The sequence below is a fragment of the Haliotis cracherodii genome, unplaced genomic scaffold, assembly GCF_022045235.1.
Source record: "Haliotis cracherodii isolate W230 unplaced genomic scaffold, xgHalCrac1.p SCAF_2, whole genome shotgun sequence".
NCBI classification, from domain to species: domain Eukaryota; kingdom Metazoa; phylum Mollusca; class Gastropoda; order Lepetellida; family Haliotidae; genus Haliotis; species Haliotis cracherodii.
In genome coordinates, this window is record NW_027266275.1 from 66,371,598 (window position 1) to 66,391,603 (window position 20,006).

Genomic DNA, 20,006 nt, shown 5'->3' on the forward strand with positions numbered 1-20,006 from the left:
GTAAATGTTTAAGGCTACAAACGCTCCCAGATCATATTCATTCACGTGGGAAAATGACATCATAGCCACACCTGTGTTTGAAACATGTACTTCTCAACTTTAGCTAGGATAAAAATAGTCACCTTCAGCCAGGTGTGATCCTAATAATTTGTTTAGTAAAACTTAACCTGTTGATTTTGAACTAATAAACAACATATATCAGTTTTGCCTCTAAACTTCCTCGAAAGTGGTGTGTACCTCACAGAAAGTCATTTACATTTTCATCATTAAAACTTATCGTTCAATGTGGTAAAAAAAATCGGTCATCCGTGTTGGAAAAGGGACATCCATCGTTTGATGGCCAGAGCGGCGCTATCATTGGCGGATCCAGAAGTGGGGTCCGACGGGTCCAGGGGGTCCGGACCTCCTTCCACCCTTTTGAAAACCAAATGTAGTTTGTTGTAGGCAGTAAAATTATTTCAGAGGGGTTTTTGATATGTTTGACCCCTCCCATTTAAGAATGTTGGGTCGGCCCTTGGTTGTAACTGTAAGCTACCATGTGGTAGGTATCTGCCACGTGTCTCCGACCTCAAAATGTCATTCAGCATTGCCACAGGTGTGGCTTTACCTGTATATAGCGCGTTGATGCATTATCTATGGTATGTGAGGACTGGAGGTAACAGTACATACATCATGAAGTCAACGCTCGCGTGTATGACAGTTCTGTTTACAATGAGAATCAATGAGTCAATTGGGGTTTAGCGCTACTTTAAACAAATATATAGTTCAGCCATGGTTGTAGCTTTCGTTTGTGGGAGGCAAGTCAAGAGACACAAAGCTTAGGCGTTTACCTCTTTGACAAATCCACAACTAAGGAGCGTTGGGAGATTCGAAACACAACCAGTGAATCCTGACACCAAGGGGCACAACTCTGCAACTCTCCTGAACGGTCTTATACCACTAGGCCACCTATCTACCTGGCCACATTCAGCCGTCCTGTGAAACAAAACCTTACAATTTTTATTCTTATGATTTATCAATGTGTAATAAATGCAAATGTTAACAAATTCCTGCACAGAAAGCAATACGTCGCAGTCGTCTTCACTACTCACAGTTGTAATGTATTCACTTGTCGAAATCATAAATTAAAACTGTAGTCCTCGACTGTGAAATTATGGTTTAAATTGTGAGACAGAGGACGATTTATAACTTGTTTTTTTTCTTCGACAAATGTTCATTGAGTTGGGACATCCGGGTTTCATCAAGCTGGTAAATGACCAATGAGTATATATTTGTTAGGAGACAAACCTAAGATGATTCCGAAGAACAAACATATACTTATTTAATGAGGTCTCACCACTTCCCTTATTCAGTGACCCGTGAAGATTCCGGGGTAGAACAGGTCTTCAGCAACCCATACTTGCCCTAAAAAGCGACTATGCTGACTTGGTTGATACATGTCATCGATCCCAATTGCATTGATCGATGCTCATGGTGTCAATCACTTGATTGTCTGGTCCAGACTCGATTATTTTACAGACCGCCGTCATATGGCTGGAATATTGCTGAGTTAAACAACCAACCAACCAACAAAATCACTTATCCAATCATCGGTATGACTCACAAATAACAATTAGTATGCGATAAATCGGACTTGATTACCTAAGTCCGTGGTACTAGTTCACTAATAAATACGCCTTGGTGTATCAGGCAGTGAAGACTATCCCGACATAAGGTCTAACCAACTTCTAACCAACTAAAGCGAACCAGATCCTAGGATTACACACGTTACTTAACACCAAAGGCTAACCACTCTGGCAAAGGCAGATGGAATGAAGACATTCGTAAACTTGTGTCATTCGTGATGTGAAGCTACCAGACACTCTTTCGCGAAGACCTGATCTGCAAGTAACCTGTCCGCGGCCTGACCCCAGGTTAACTGACCAGGCCTCAGGGCACCATGACTGTAAGCCATTGTCTCCATTTTCTCCATTGATATATGTGTTTGTTTGTTGGTTGTTCAACGCCGCACTCAGCTAAATGAATCAATATTCCAGCTAAATGACGGCGGTCTTTAAATAATCGAGTCTGGACAGACAATCCAGTGATTGACATCATGGGCATCGATCTACGCAACTGGGGTACGATGACATGCATCAACCAAGTCAGCGAGCCGATACTGTCAGTCTTACGACGAGCATAGTCGCCTTTTACAGCAAGTATTGGTTGCTAGAGACCTATTCTGTACCCGGATCTTCACGGGACCCACTGATAAAAGTAATTTTGGACCTGTCGTGATGATAGCCACGTCTGTATACAGATGAAGTGGAAAGCATGACACTTCGGTAATGGCAGCTTCATGTTCAGTATCTACCCGACGGGCGCTCGTGTGTTAAGCGTTTGCTCATCCTCCCAGACACGTGGGTTAAGAGTGAGTGGGCTAGGTTTAACCTCACTTTGAACAATATTCCAGTTATATCACGGCGTGCCAGCTTGATATAGGCTTTATAAAAAAAAGTAGGTACTAGTTTTTAATGTGTACTCAAGTGTGACAATGTCAACACTTTTTGGTGACCCCGCTGGGATAGCTTAAGCATATTTCTAATAACAGAGAAGGATCAAACTCAATCATCTTTCCCATCAATGTCAACTTGATGAATGAGCAAGAAGTTGCTCTGAAACGATACAAACATCATAAAAAGCCATGTGATTCCGTTCTCCCATCTTTTAACTTCCATAAAAGGGTTGCGTTCACTCGTGTTATCACGATCGGAGTGACCCCCGCGCCTCGAAAGAGCAATCACCCCTCCCATGACCCCCACACGTACTAGTCAACATTCAATACAACGCCCACAGTATCACCCCGTCCGTGACCCCTCTATGTCACACCCGACGTCAACAAGGGTAGCTCGACGATGGGTACCCGCCCTAACGCTATCTCTGACTCCGACAGCTAACGCCCAACGTCTATTGTTATCGTTTCTTGGTGTTGAGTTTGACACCGCGAACAACTTTCGGCAACCCAGCCTGGATCAGTGACTGTAACATCAATGTGCGATCTCAGACTAGTAATTCCTAGCTACACAATGGTGGGGGGTGGAGTGAGTAAGGTTTCACGCAGTATTGAGATTTATTCCAATCACAGCGTTATGTTTGGGTTATTTTGTCGTTTATTTAAAAATTGTTTGTTTTTGTGCGTGTGTGTGTGCGGGGGAGGGGGGGGGGGGGAGTATAGTCATGCTTGGGACTACATATCACGTGTCTTCACCAAATGTCACGACAATACACAACTACTCGACACTCAATACTATTTTGATGAGATTGAAAACATATTTTGTTAACTTTAATGACTCCGGGAAACACTAGCGGGATGGCATTTTACAATTCAAGTTTATTATATAATGCGTCGTTAATCAAGTTAAATATAGTTTTGCAATGATTAACGACACGATACTAGAATCGCATCAACTTGTATCGCATGCAAAGAAACTCGAGGGAAATCGTCTCAGTATAACCTTAGGGTACCTTAAACAGTTTCACAGTTTCGAAATTTGAACGTAAGTGGGTGTCTACTAAATGAAACCCAAACCACGATAGATAACGAGCCCTGCTTGTGGCCGTTCCCGTGTGTCCGCTGGATCTCGTCATCTGACCCTTGGTCACCGAGTCCGGCAAGATTAAACATCCCTGATGTTTGTCCCGGCAAGTCAAACCAGCCCGACAGGTTGATATCACAAAGCGTTAAGCCGGCATAAATTAGAAAACGTAGGATTTGCTTGAACTTTTACCTCCCAAGATAAAAGTAGCATCTGTCAAAGAAATGTAGGTGATGAAACGAGGTTCCTATACTGACCCACCTGACCGTGTAGTTACGAGCGTGACTCCGGCCTCCATCATGTCAACATTAACACAGGTGCCATTGCTCATTGTTGACGTCAATGTAGGTTAATACTTACACCTCACTGCGTCTTTAAGAAACACTAATGTAAACAGGACTCCCACCAGAGTTAATTATGCTTCAAATACTTTCATTTGTAGTTACAATGGTTATTGTATTAGCAGAGACAGAAACCTGGACTTCAATCAAAATGAAACTAAGTTATTTTACTTCTATGCTTCAATTGTCAGCACTGCTGGAAGGCCGTCAGTACGTGTGCGAGATGGTCAATATTAGCCATACCCCGTGGGGGGGGGGGGATTCTAAGCTGTGTAGGCGTTAGAATCACAGCTTAACACATCTTAGAACAGAATTCCAGTTGTATCACGATGTGTCAGCTTGATAACGGAAAAAGACTAAAGTGATGCAGGTCTCAGGCGTTTACGTCAGTAATCTACGAACACGGGAACGGTTCCTGCAAACCAAGATACAAACAAGTCGGATCTTGAAAGGAACCCACGATCCTGCTTCAACACGGCCAGTTGCGGGGACCTAGACGACTGGGCCACCCTGCTTTCCTTTGCTAACACGAAAGCCAATGAAATTATTTCTTGGTGAATAGGTGGACTAAACTGATCTCATTTGAGAACTATCGCCTTGCAGTTCAAGTGCCATCGATGGCCAACACTTGAGCTGGTATTGAAATATCGTTCATATTTGCCCATTCAACAAGCAAGTTATGCCGTCATCAATTGCCTATAGAGGGTGTGTACGGCGAACGTACTAAGCTTTTAGATTGGGTTGTCAATGGAGGGGTGTGTGCCTCGCAGCGAACCCTTACAGTGACATAAAACGTACAACTTGCATGAGAGGGTAGGAAAGGTTTTTAACTATTCATTCAAAACGTACTGAACGAACTGTACATGTATTCAAATTACCCCTTTAGTCAAGTATCTCGTATCACCTTCGACCACTATCCCTAAACACCCACCCAAACACATCTACGCAATCTCTATACGAACTCGTCACGTGATAGTCTCACAAAACTACCTAAAATAACATTCTCCGCTGATCCTGTACAACAATTATGAACATGAAAAAATACCCATTGTTACACACAATATAGTGGCAAGTTGACATTTCAGTTTAACAAACAGGTTCCAAATGTGCTCCTTGTTAAAGTAAATAATAATAGTCATGTCAAGCGCAGTGGGCGACGACATAACCATTGTTGCTGCAATCAAAACACGACTCGGTCGGTAGTAGCACCTCTCTCTATACGCAGCAGGCAGGTGCCCGTCCCACAGCCACACATTCTACGGTAGCCGCCCGGCTCCCCCGACATGTATCAGTTTATGAGCAAGCCTCATTTCCCTAGGGTGTAGTATAATCCATCAGAGCGCACGTTTCACTGACTTTGATGTAAACATATTTTATTCACCTTTCTTTAACAAATGGAATGCAATTCGCATCTTATATATCGTCACGCGGTTACCCGACAATGGCATACATGTGCATAGTTTTTAATGGATATATTTCATTAATGACAGTACAATTACGACATAATATATCACCGCCAGTCGTTTGCTCTTTGTGTCACTCCGAAATCCGGTTTGGCATCACGCGACGATATAACCATTATGGCGTACATAAGAGAATCTCCTTGACCTCTGACCTCAAGCACAAGATATAATGTTGTGCTGTGCAAGATAAACATGCGAACCAAGTGAAACTGCACCGCAGTCGTGATAACATACATCGCGTCTTCCGCGTTCCATGCCAATAAATAAGTGTATTGTGTCAAGACTAGTCGCTAAATGCTCACAGGGCGTGGGGGAAGTCTAAATAATCTCAAGTATTATATATGGGACCCATATATACACATTTTGAAAAGCAAGAGTCATAATTCTGTAAATAATGACGAACGGTTTTTTATAGGAGGTATTCATAATGTAACGTAAATTTCGAGTCACGTGTCATTGTCCCAAGAGCCACTGCCGTGATCCTGTCACCTGCACTAAACACACTCGTGTTAAATAACAGACTGGGATTTTAGCCAGAGATCAGTCCCATCATTAGATGCATTTTTTGGAAAGGTAGATGCAGTCTGTGATCGCAGGTTATACAAGTGCGTTTGTAGTGTTTCTGTTGTTGAGCACATATCACGACGTGAGAATGTGACACTGTTCTTCGTTTGCACTTAGTATACACGATCACATATAAAACTTCCAGATGTAGACATGTTTAGTTTGCTACAATAATGAACCGTACATGCATGTACATTGGCATAGAAAATCAAAGAATAAAATCAAAATTACGCATTGAAACCGATTGTATTTGTGTTGTTATTGTATTTCCGTATTGACTTCAATGGTAATAATATATGGCGTAGTGTTCCTGATTTATTGCCAGTTGGGAGTATGAGGGAAAGGTCGTCTCTGTGCTGATAAGAAAGTTGAGACGTCAGGGTTATCAAAGCAACGTTAGCACTTCGACCCCTACATGCGTGCCACATACAACACTCTTCAGCTGTTAAAAAAATGCAAGAGATAAAACAGTATTTCAAACGCTTGTTATCTGGACTCAGTGCTGATCCGTGTAGAGAATAGGTCTTCAGCAGCCCGTGCTTGCCGTAAGGCGACTAACGGTATCGGGTGGTCAGGCTCGCTGACTTGTATTTCCGTATTGACTTCAATGGTAATAATATATGGCGTAGTGTTCCTGATTTATCGCCAGTTGGGAGTCGGGTGGTCAGACTAGCTGACTTGGTTGATGCATGTCATCGTATCCCAATTGCGTGGATTGATGCTCATAATGCAAATCACTGGATTGTCAGATCCAGACTCGATTATTTACAGACCGCCGTCATATAGCTGGACCATTGTTGAGTGTGGCGTTAAACAACAAACAAACAAAGTTAGGTAACTCTGTCGACTTTAATTCACACATATCAAAGACTCTAAGTTTCTTTGATGTTTAAAAGCTGCACACATCAATATTAGGGCTCAATGACGTCAAGTTGTAAACAACTGAGTCTGGACCAGACAATCCAATGATTGATATTGACAACGATCCACGCCGTCGGTGTTAGGCGACAGCAGCTAGCCTGACCACCTGATCCATAATGACAAGCATTGGTTGCTGGGGACCTACTGTTCTACTTTATGTGCACAGTACCGCAGAACGCAAGTGGTAACATATACCAAAAACAGGTCACGTTCCGTCAGCGTTAAGACTCTGACAAGTCAATATTATTCTCGTGCGATGGCAAGTCAGATGGTATTATCGGTGTAGAAGCGATGACATTGCATCTGAAGGATTACATAAGTCGATCGTTGTCTTGAGTCAAAATGGAATAGATATCTCTACAAGCGATCTTCCCAAAATCTAACATTCAAATGTGATGACCTTTCTGGTTAAACAGTAGGTTTGGTTGTTTATAAGTCAAATGATAAAACATATGAATTATGAAATAAAACAGTCAAGGTGTGCAACATTAATACAAGTATATTGGTGAACAGACTTAGTTCAATATTGTTTCTGCTGACTTGATAAACACAGATTTTGACCGACCGTATAAACAAGTGTTTTTATCGACAGTTACGAGCAGCGGGTGTCTTAGAGTGAGTGAGTGAGTAAGTATGTATGGTTTTACGCCTCTTTAGCAATATTCCAGCAGTATCACGGCGGGGGACACCAGAAATGGGCTTCACACATTGTACCCATGTCGGAAATCAAACCCGGGCTACGTAGTGACGAGCGAACGCTTTAACCACTAGGCTACCCGACCGCCCCCGGGTGTCTAGGAGTGAGTGAGTTGGATTTCACCTTGAACAGTACTTAAGTATCAGTCTGTCAGTTTAATGTTGGAGGAATGCCCGACATAATGCATCTTAGACATCTTAGACGTTTACAACTTCAGGCTCGCTGACTTGGTCGATGCATGTCATCGTATCCCAATTGTATGGATTAGTGCTCATGGTGTCAATCACTGGATTGTCTGGTCCAGACTATTATTTACAGACCGCCTTCATACAGCTGGAATATTGTGGAGTGCGGCATTAAACAACAAACAAACAAACAAACAAACAAAAACAACAAAGATACTTCACTCTAGATATTCGTCCATACCTAGAGTGAGATTAGCTCCCGTAAAAATATGCGTGAACTGCTTGCGGAGTCACGAATGCTTCCGGAACGTGTCGGAATGTTAAACTGAAACTGACTGTTGTGTCTCCATGGGAGATCTGCATAATGTAAGTTGGGGCTGAAAAGCAATATCAATGGTGTCGCAGTTTGGTTGGAATATCATTTACTCTCTTTAATAAAACACTTCCCTAGAGGAAGTTTTAGAATGAGGCAAAAGATTAAATGTGGAGAAATACCATCAACGGTTATGTATATACAACTTTAATATAATTACATGTTAGAACGAAACTAACCATAGTGTTAATCGATGATACTCAATTTGTTAATATTGATGACCTAAGTGTTAACCATGATAGTTTAATATAACCGTTGTCGATCTCGCTCTGTCAAATAGATTAATAAGAAATCAATATTCACCCTGCATGGGCTGGTACAAAGGCAGCACTGTGGCAATGTTTTGACAATTACGAGGTAGTAGAAAGTAATTACATTACCGCTAGGTAAGCGTGATACCAATGCATTCAGGCTTTTTTTGCAGCTATCAGAAATTGGCTATGGCATCTGTAACATGACCGTGCTCGTGAGGTTCGGTCCATTAAGGTGCAGGGGGTGCAAGGTTAGAAACTGGAGCATTGTGAGCGAGTTGGGTTTAACGCCGCTTTTAATCCTGAAGTTAGGTCGGTCTCAGATGTTTACCACTATCGTGAAACACACGGGCACGGGTGTGGTGCTGACAAACCTGGAAACAATCAGGGTGAACCGGGATTCGAACCCACTATCATACTTAGACCCCCAGTGCCCGCCATTAGAAATGGAAATTAAGTCGCGTCCAAGATCTTTGTACTTATGTAGCAACGTGTATATGTATGTGCGTGCGCGCGCGCGCGATTGTACTTGTCCGGATAAATGCCGATTTTATAGTGCCAGCAAACTGAGATATCATGCCACAGTTTAACATGAATACCCCACTCAGACACAGTATACTCACTCCGAGCCGACCTGTCCTTGTTCAGCCCCTTAATGCCGACCGCCAGACAGGTTAACAACAAGTACCATCTTTTAACGTCTATTGGTGTGACGCGGCCGGGGATCGAACCCCGGACCTTCCGCTCTCCGGGCGGACGCTCTACCACTAGACCACGGAGGCAGTCGGAAATCCAAAGAAGGTGTCGGACATTATCATTATCACTTCGTTAATAAAACGAGTTCCAAAAAGTCAATAATATCGTCATTAATTTGTTGCCAACATAAAAAAACGTCTGCTGAAGATAACATATTTGATTCTCAAAAAAACCAACACACACAAAAAACCCGTCCTAAACAGACTCCCGTTGAACCTTATCATGGGTAGTATAACAATACTGACATTCCTTCATCCAGTCAAAACATTGTTCTTGTGTCACCTCACAATACGCTTGTTAGCCGTATGTGTTGGTTTAACGTTACAGGCCGATTTGTCACGGGGGTGATGTCATTCTGTTTTGTGTGACTTTAAACCCAGAAATTACCTAGGATAATCCGGGGATATTGCTTCTGTGCCAAAATGTTTATACAGATAACAATGACCATTTAAAGCCGTCATTCCCAATAGACCTAATTTGTCCAGCAGGTGTGAATAGCGAATGGAGTGAGTCAAAGATCGCCTCTGGGTCCGACACAATAGCTCCACGTCGTGGCCCCAGCTAGGGCGTGGCTGTAACCTGTAGACTATTGTGTAAACACCAGTTAGCCCACATACCTAGTTGACTTGGAGTCCATTGTAGTTTCCCTGCGTGTAATTCACACGTCAGGTGGAGTGAAAATGAAACTGGTTGGACATGTCTTAATCCACTAGTTCATAAACGGAATGTTCTTAATCCTTGGGAAAATGTTTGATCATAAGCTTCTGGATTAATTGAAACAGCCTGGCGGTGATAATGGGCATGTATACACGGGTAACCCGTGAAGATCCGGGGTAGAATAGGTCTTCAGCAACCCATGCTTGCAGTAAAAGGCAACGATGCTTGTCGTAAGAGGCGACTAACTGGATCGGGTGGTCAGGCTTGCTGACCTGGTTGATGCATGTCATCGATCCCAATTGCGTGGATTGAGGTTCATGATATTAATCACTGCATTGTCTGGTCCAGCCTCGATTATTTACAGACCGCCGTCATATAGCTGGAATATTGCTGAGTGCGGCGTTCCAATACAATCCAATACACGGGTAATTAGTACCATACAGTAGTAACACGAATGTAATGAAAGGGAATGCGTGCTTAAACTTCTGACAAAATGTACTATTGCTTTATATAAAATGCAAAATAATACCTGGGCGAGGTTTTTTATGTAAATGGTTTAAACTCAGAGTGTTGGAAGCACAGCCACTGACAATGGTATTTCTATATTTCTATAAACAAGTTTGATTACTTTACATCCAGTTGAATCGGATACTTATATAAACTATTTCATAGAGGCGGGTTTGGCTATACTCGTAATTTGTAGAAAACATTACCTTTTGCCTTTTAATGTTGATATCAAGTGTCTGTATATCACATCATAAGCAGTAACTTGAACATTTCAAAGAGATTTGGGACCGAGCGCAACCAGGACTAGGATATATTGCCACTGACAGAGACGTGATTCATAACAGAATAATCAATACTAGTATTTATTACACAATTACATTAAAATTAAATTATACAGTCATATTGATATTCTGATTTTACTAGTCTGTCTCAGAGTCTCTAAATCATAATATTTTCCATTACTGCATTTATATGGCGCTAAATGAAGCAAGTCTAGATTTTCCACAGGCTCAAAATCGTCAATCTCACTATGGCTCTTTTTCAGTTTAAATGTAGTTACTTGTTTCTATGAAGATAGTTTCAGAGACTGACAGTCTTAGGTATTACTACCAGTATCAAGTGTGTTTGCGTGAGTTTGAGTCATAGGTAGTTCGTCAAGCGCCACACTCACCACAACGGTCTACCGTTAACCATACTGGTTTTATCCATGAATACAAGACACTTTTTCTAGATAGCAACTGCTTTTATTCTTTGTCACAACGTTTCAAAGCTACTTCTTGCTTCTTCATCAGGTGAATGATGAGTAAGTGCAGAGTTTTCTCTCCCTCTCTCTCACACACTAACACACTCACTCACATACATACACACGCACGCACGGACACACACTAACACACACACTCACCTACATACACAAACGCACGCACGGACACACACTGTAGTGTCATGTATTCATGTTTTTCCAACTTATAAAAGCCAATAAAAACAATTCGGTATTATGCAACTATTCACCTTCATACCGTCCTATGTTATCCAGCAGCAATAACACTGTCAGCTTATTCTCGTCACATACAATAGCGGCCGTATCAACCTCATTACCTGGGAGTTATAGGCTTCGATATATGGCTGCCATTCATGTGTAGTTACATATCCCAGTATGACTGGTTGCGTCAGTTATTATTGCTCAATAAATAACAGCTGTCTGTGATGGTAATTTGTATTTACGGACTGTAATATATATAGTTATGAGAAAATTGTAAGTCATGAAACGGTCTCCATAAGGATCAGGGGCGGTCGGGTAGCCGGGTGGTTAACGCGTTCGCTCGTCACGCCGAAGACCCGGGTTCGATTCCCGACATGGGTACAATGTGTGAAGCCCATTTCTGGTGTCCCCCGCCGTGATATTGCTGGAATATTGCTAAAAGCGGCGTAAAACCATACTCACTCACTCCATAAGGATCATGCGTGAGATATTGTCTTTAAATGACTTGGTGGGCTGTCATTTCTGCCGAGTAAACTGCTCCTTTAAGGGTAGTCGTACTTCATTTACCCTAAAAACAGAACCAAGTTCGTGCCTTCCGTATTGTTACCCTGACCACTTCTATTAAGACATCACGACATTCAATATCACCCCGGTCTACTTCACTTAAGGCTTATACTATCTTCCACCCATTACGGATTGTTATCGATTATAGCCATTTACCAGTACCGATCTTAACAAAAGCCATACAAGTCGATAAACCCGAATGTGTGTTGACATTAGGACACCGAGGAATAAATCAATAGCCACTCATAACGAGGGGAAGCTTTCCCCGAGAGAATAAATGTAAGATGAAGCCAGTATCCCAAAGGACACGAGGGAAGAAAGACAAGCTTATTCTGGACTATTTATATGAATATTTCATTTTCAGCAACTTACAGCGACAGGTTTCTAAGATTAATATTTTCACAAATGGCCTCGAACAATATAGATGCTATCAATACTCCCCGTTGTAAAATGCAGCTAAGTATATCCGTTTCAGAAAACATAGCAACACTTGTGAATATATCCGTTTTCGGGTGGCATACAACATGTGTCAATACATGTTGACTAAATACACATCTAACTGTAAATGAATACGTTGTTTGATAGTCGGTACTGAACAAAAAAAGAGCTTCGTTTTCTGGATAATCTATATCATGTCACGTGATATGTTAGTGTCCGATGCCAAATACACAATCTACAATTTACATTTAAGACCTGTAAAGATCCGGGGTAGAATAGGTCTTCAGCAACCCATGCTTGCCATGAAAGGCGACTAAGCTTGTCGTAAGAGGTGACTCACGGGATCGGGTGGTCAGGCTCGCTGACTTGAATGATATATGTCATCGTATCCTAATTGCGTGGATTGATGCTCATGATATCAATCACTGGATTGTCTGGGCCAGACTCGATTATCTACAGACCGCCGTCATATAGCTGGAATATTGGTGAGTGAGGCGTTAAACAAGAAACCAACACACATTTGAGTAATACGTGTGCTACTCTTCTTTTTCATACGTTTGGTATACACGTGATTGCTTGCTTAAGTGTCACCGATTATGCTGGTAGAAACTGCAGTATTGATAAACATATTCGCATCTGTGCCAACAGAAACGAAATTCAAACAACTGCAAAATGGAAGCAACAATTTCACAAACCTATACTTATGAATTTAACGATGTGGGTCATTCAAATGTATATTGATGACACCAGGTGTCCGCAACACGTGTGAGCATGACCTGCTGGCGGTTGGCGACAGTATCCGCCGGCGTGAAGGTCAAGCTTACTGCTGAGGTGTCGGTAGAAACATGTCCCTAAACTGCAACTTGAGCACCTATCTTTACAGACACCTAATATCATGGTGTTCATTAAACCAACAACAATAGTAGCCATTATGAAGATTTATTTGTTTGCTATGCACACAAATGAATAGGTATATTGCAACGTTATCGCTTTGTAAAGGAGGATACGCCCGAAGGCCTTTCCAACATACCCACAGTGGCTTAGCCTACATTCCGCCCAGGTAGGGTTACCTACTGGGTGTCGTGCCGGGTTAGCGAAATTCCAATTTTCCCTAGTATCAGTAAAGCGAAAACCCAAGTTGGGGTATTTGTCCCACGAAAGCGAGAAATGAGTAATGGCTATAAAAACACCGGATTACTGTAGTTTAGATTAGCGCCCGTGCTGTTCAAACAGAGAGGAGAGGAGAGGAGAGTCGTTTCTTAAGAATACATACAGTATGTATTTGATGCACTATACTTCAGCATCTAATAAATTACTACTGTAAATACGGTATACGCATTTCTGTGTTTTTCCTGTAATTTGAGAGTCCCGGTACAGCAATATCCCGTGTTTACTGTAGCGTGACTTCACGAAAGCGAAGAGATTTTGGAGTTGATTATGGCTAGGTTTCGCTCTTCCGGCCCATAACCACCTACTGCTATATATAACCTATACAGGGTCGGTCTGTGCCGTGGGAAGGAGAATATAACATTCATAACCACCTAATGTTTCAGTACTAAATAAGTTTCTCGGGAGAAACTGGAATTCTTGGTGTTTGAATAAGGGATGGGGGTGAAGTTGAGATTCGGGACTCATTGAACAAAATAGTAATCTGATTTAAGATGATTTTGACACTACCCCCCAGATTTGATATCTACACGTCCGTAGTGGAAGTCCTATGGGTTGTGAATCCGCGAGGGATATAGTGTTAAACGCAGTTTTTACAGCATGTCAATCTATCTTGGCCTTGACGGAAAGCCAAACGTTGTGGCAGATAATAGACGCCAACCTCTTTGGTGAAATGAGTACGGACAGACCAAGGAAATAATTCGCGCGACTTGGGGATTCGACCCCACAAGTGGAACATGTCAGCTTAAGGACACACGTATGCATATCGAGTAATGATACGAAGACCACAGGATATTTATTAATGTTATGAAATAATGCAATTCGTGAAATATAAGAACCGTAACATAAATACTGGGCTTTTCTTCAACTTCAGATGAGTCTACTTAAGGAAACTATAAAGTTACGACTGATCTCTACAAGGGCATACTTCTCTACAGGGACCTTCTTCTCTACAAGGGCATTCTTCACCACAGGGCATACTTCACCACAAGGGCATACTTCACCACAAGGACATTCTTCTCTACAAGGGCATACTTCATCACAAGGACATTCTTCTCTATAAGGGCATACTTCACCACAAGGAAATTCTTCTCTATAAGGGCATACTTCACCACAAGGACATTCTTCTCTACAAAGGCATACTTCTCTACAAGGGCATACTTCTCTACAAGGGCATACTTCACCACAAGGACATTCTTCTCTATAAGGGCATACTTCACCACAAGGACATTCTTCTCTACAAGGGCATACTTCAACACAAGGACATTCTTCTCTATAAGGGCATACTTCACCACAAGGACATTCTTCTCTATAAGGGCATACTTCACCACAAGGACATTCTTCTCTATAAGGGCATACTTCACCACAAGGACATTCTTCTCTACAAGGGCATACTTCACCACAAAGGCATGCTTCACCACAAAGGCACACTTCACCACAAGGGCACACTTCTCCACAAGGGCATACTTCTCTACAAGGGCATACTTCACCACAAAGGCCAACGACACGTTCCGTTTAGGGCAACACAACTAAAGACTAAAATGAAAAGTAAACATCGTTTGTAAACGTGGCGAAACATCGGGATCTTAAGTGAACATTAGTCTATGCTAGAAATTGAACTCTGGTCGCGACATATAATGGCATGAACCACTCGACCACCCTACGATTCAGGGTGGGATAATGTCCAGCTCACATTTGAACCGTGTGGCGACCAGAGAACCCACGTCATCGGAGGGTAATGAGAGATCAGCCCTATGAATATCTTCGCTGAAGGCATTTTGCTTCATCTGACACCAGGGATATGTTCCGGCGGAGATACGATCCGATGGCTTTAAGGAACTGAATATTGTAATATATTTGCTTGAGTTGTCTTCATTACTGAGACGGGACGTAACGTTCATCCAATAGCTTCGTCAGATTTCACGGCTGAAAGTTCAGAATATGAACGGTCAGGTTTCACTATGTCTAGGATGTGCGTGTGTGTGATCACGTAGTGAGGGTTAGGCATGGGGCATGGGGCATAGGCGTAGGGTATAGGGGTCGGGTATAGGTGTTGTAAGGAGTTATGTATCTTGTAGTCACTGAGGCGTGGACTGTAAAGTTGTCATTGAAGAAATTTTCTCCACAATTGCTATACGTGTATCCAGTTTCAGTGGGTTTCAAGTGGCTTCAGGTCTAGTCAACAGTTAAACGCGCATTCCTCAGCAGAAACGCAAGAAAGATAGTGCATCGGACATGTTATAGGTATCGTGAATCACAGAATGTAATTGTTTTCATTCTGACAAATAATTTTTTGTTGAAACTGTGGAAAGAAAACACGACAAAACACACAAAACCAGAACTAGATGAACTAATTAACTTGACGTTTGATGCAAGTTAGTAGAAAACAAATTGTTCAAGGTTTTGTCCGTGTCTAACCCTGCCATTACTACGGCAACGTCTATCCCTAATGAACAGACCCGTAAAGATACGGGGTAGAATAGGTTTTTAGCAACGCATGCTTGTCATGAAAGGCGACTATGCTTGTCGTTAGAGGAGACTAACGGGATCGGGTGGTCAGGCTCACTGACTTGGTTGATGCATGTCATCTTATCCCAGTTGCGTGGATCGATGCCCGTGATGTCAATCAGTGGATTGTCTGGTCCAGATTCGATTATTTAAAGACCGCCGTCATGTAGAGTTGGAAAATTGCCGAGTGAGGCGTTGACATATACAGCTATACACCTATGACAAACTTTATTTTCAACGAGGTCACATTTCTTTCATCAAGCCGGCACGCCTCTGTATATAGAGTCTTATAACAGATCTGCATTCACTGGGCATAAAGAAACGGTATGCGAATATTAGGTACCTATGCATAGACCTTCTCAGTGGTAGCCATAGCCATGAAGCGTTGTTGCTACGGCCGCCTACACAACACAGCTCATAACTGAAATGAATATGGCAGTAATTCTGCAATTACAGAACCGAATTGAGACTTTTTTATGGAGATGCAATTTGTGTAACTCACAATGTTGATCACATATCAGTATATTATATACATGCAGGTTGGGTTCTATACTCCCTAGGGAGCTGAGAATGCAAATCGAGCGCACACTGCACAATGTAGCGTTTTGAACATGCTTTAGAGTGTGGAGAGATTTGGTGGATTATAAATAATTAAATATGCACACTATATTTTTATTAATTGTAAGTCGACCATCGATCTCTACCTGTTATTTGTTAGATCAGCAACATGTCCACGACAACTGTCCAACATAATACTTCGAGTGAGTGAGTATGGTTTTACGCCGCTTTTAGCAATATTCCAGCAATATCACGGCGTGTCAGCTTAATGTGGGAGGAAAGCCCGAAATGACGCAAGTCACGAGCACGGGTATGGTGCTGACACACCTAGAAAAATAATGGGCTTCATACATTGTACCCATGCCGGGAATTGAACCCGGGTCTTCGACGTGACGAGCGAACGCTTTAACCACTGGGCTACCTGACCGCCCCATATAATACTTCGAACTTGTGATATCCTTCCGTGTATGTCTTCCCACTCTTCTCATCGGCTATCTACACCTTGAACGTATGTGTCACTGCATGTCTCGTTTAATCTATATAGGTGTTTTGGACAGTAAAACAACTTTGTCTCACAACAGGAGCAACGTCATTCTAACAAAATAGGAACGAACGATCGTTTCGAAATCTAAAAGGTAACCCCAATCTGATTTCAAGTGATTTATTTATTTGAGATGTATCATACAACCTCAATCAAGTATTTTGACTTTAAAATTTGACAAGATGATTGAGGAAAAAGTGTTTCATGTTCGACAGTGATTTTCAGAGAGCAAATTGGCCCTTCCCAGATAGCCCAAGTCGGTTCGCCAAATGTTAAAGATATCCCAAGAACTTGTTGAATTTCGGGCCCTTTCAGCTTTATGTGGCGTCCTTATGTTACTATTTGGGCTAGGTTTCAAGATGCATCGGTGTTTGTAATTAAAATTTAATCAATACACGTTTGATTGTTTCAATTTAGGCACCTTTTATATTTCATCATCCTATTATCTGAAGCCAATTATTGAGATGTGTGCTGTCTGCGAATGTCAAGTCCGCTTATAATAGACAAATTGTCAATTTCAAATGACGTTTTCATATTAACTGGGACAATCCCACTAGTCCGTGAGGGGTTGTCGTTAAAACGGCCTCAAAAGTAAAAACGACCAAAACAAAAGTCAAAATGGTCACAAACCCAGAGTCAAAATGGCCAAATACCGTTCACACATAAGTACACTTCAGATATGTCCTGGGGGCATGGGTGGCCCAGTCGTCTAAGGCGCCGCAATTCGCTGTGAAGAGTTACGTCCCCTGAGCACGCCAGGAACCTATGATTGTGGGTTCGAATCCCGGTTCGTCCTAATCGGGACGAACCGGGATTCGAACCCACAATCATAGGTTTGTCAGCACCGTGCTCGTGGGTTTCGCCGAAGTGGTAAACGTCATAGACCTGCATCACTTCGGGCTTTCCTCCCACATTAAGCTGACACGCTGCGATATAACTGGAATACTGTTAAAAGCGGCGTTAAACACAACAACAAAAACCCGGATATGTCCTGAATTATCCATCACAACATCTATCTGTCAACATGGCCCATAATCTTTATGTAGAATAAGGAAATGCAAGACACTGTTGACATGTTTATGATGTCAGCTTGTGGGTAGTCACGACTATTCTGAACACAATCATTACTCGTATGTTTGTCTATACAAACAGTGGTTGCCTTTTGAAACATGTTTACCATAACACGTAAACGTGTTTTTTTTAAACATACGGCCTACCCGCTCCAGTGATTCCCAAATCAAAGCCTTTTGAGTGAATTGAACCGACTAAAGAAATCGTGAGAAATTGCAGTTAGAGGAAGGATCACAAAACCTGTCCTGGATAAGTGTGTACAACAACTGAATCTATATATACTTGATAATATCAAACATGGAATATGTTTAGAGCTATGCCAATGTACAACAGCTGCTAAATATTTGAAGAAGCCACGATTCCTGCAGTATTCAGAGCCGGAATCATTAGTAAGAAGTTTGTGATATAGCTAGCGTGGTTTGTGTCAAGATGCAGATATGGGCGGTTATCAATGCACGACTCCATACATAACCTGTGATGATTATACACCTTTCACAACGCGATATGCACAATATATGAAAATTACGTCCGAATATACACGGATATAATCAGCTAGGTCAGTATATACAGCAATATTGCCTTCTAAAGTATCAGTGATTGAGCGGTTTCCTGTACAACGCCATTTAAACAAGCTGTTCGATTCACAACCGAACATAATATCAAATATTGATTGTACTTGTGTGGGACCGTTGATTCCTCGACAAGAAAACAGTTTTCAGATACAAAACACATTCACATACGTCCAAAACCCATATAGAAAGGCTATTTATGAATTGACATATGCAGCATTGGTGACAGAGGTTGATGACTTACCTAATGTCGCGTTGAGCTCGGAGTCCTTGATTGGGGCGCATGGTTCTCCACAGCTAACGGTGTACCACAAAGCAACTCCTCTGAACCTAGTGCCCTGCTTGGCCCATGCCCACATGGGCGAGGCATATGCTCCGATTTGGAAGACTAGGGCAATTAAATCCACCAAAATTGTCACTGTAATCCACGAATCTACATCCATTTTGTTGGTAGTGCTTTTGTCGCGTGCCCCAGTATCACAGTTACGGAGTATTCGTCACGAAAATGGCCACTTCAGTTGTGAAGGCTATCACATATTCATCATGTGCTGTGATGTGACAGAATGGACCTTGAGAAAGGGACAGCGAGCGAAGTAACCTTCTCCGAAACGGTCCTGCCTTCTCCACTACCTGGTGTCGTCTGCGCTTGTCGCGAGGTCGTGTGGTAACTCAAGCAGAACCCGATCTGCGAGCAGACGACGCTACTCGTGCAATGTGAGGCTTGTCCCACCCGCTTCACTCCTTGGGCGGGGCTAATACTGCTTGTGTTTTCGTGGATCTTTCGTCACATTTAGGGCACTATTCTAATCTACACGGCTACAACAATAGCTTAGCTTGCATCAGACCCCAACTGATTAATGCAGTGACTGAACTGGGCCCGGTGTCTATAGGACGCCGGTGTCAATGTCGATTAACAATAAGCGGTTGCGCAACAACGAAAGCAATGTGTGACGCCGCCTCAAGAATTGAAAAACACAGAGCAGTCTAATTACAGACCGATGTAAAAACGTGCAGTTTATTGTTTTGTTGACCATGGAGAGTCGGAGTTAACCGCGCGGCAGTTTATTGTTGACATGTTTGTTTCGACTGGGGCGCAATGGGGCAAGCTGTTTCAAACACCAACAGAAACACTGGGTTTGCCCATGGGCGTGTAGCCGCGTCATAAAATCAGCCATTGTGTGAGTTGTTTGTCGGACCACTTACCCAACCTTCGTTCAAGATGATCGCTGGTACAGTTTCAATATTATCTCAAGACCTTTGCAACCAGAACTCGATGTGTTCTTATAACGAGACTGTATAGGTAACACGTACAATGGAACAC

General features: G+C 42.3%; 1 protein-coding gene across 1 annotated transcript in view; it reads right to left on the reverse strand.

Moving 5' to 3' along the window:
• LOC139468385 (uncharacterized) overlaps positions 1-19,527 on the reverse strand; it is a 33,815-nt gene extending 14,288 nt beyond the window's left edge. Inside the window, exon 1 of the mRNA XM_071250329.1 lies at positions 18,930-19,527. Coding sequence (XP_071106430.1) covers positions 18,930-19,128 — 199 coding nt within the window. The 5' untranslated portion in view covers positions 19,129-19,527. The remainder of the gene's footprint in view (positions 1-18,929) is intronic.
• Positions 19,528-20,006: the final 479 nt, after the last annotated feature.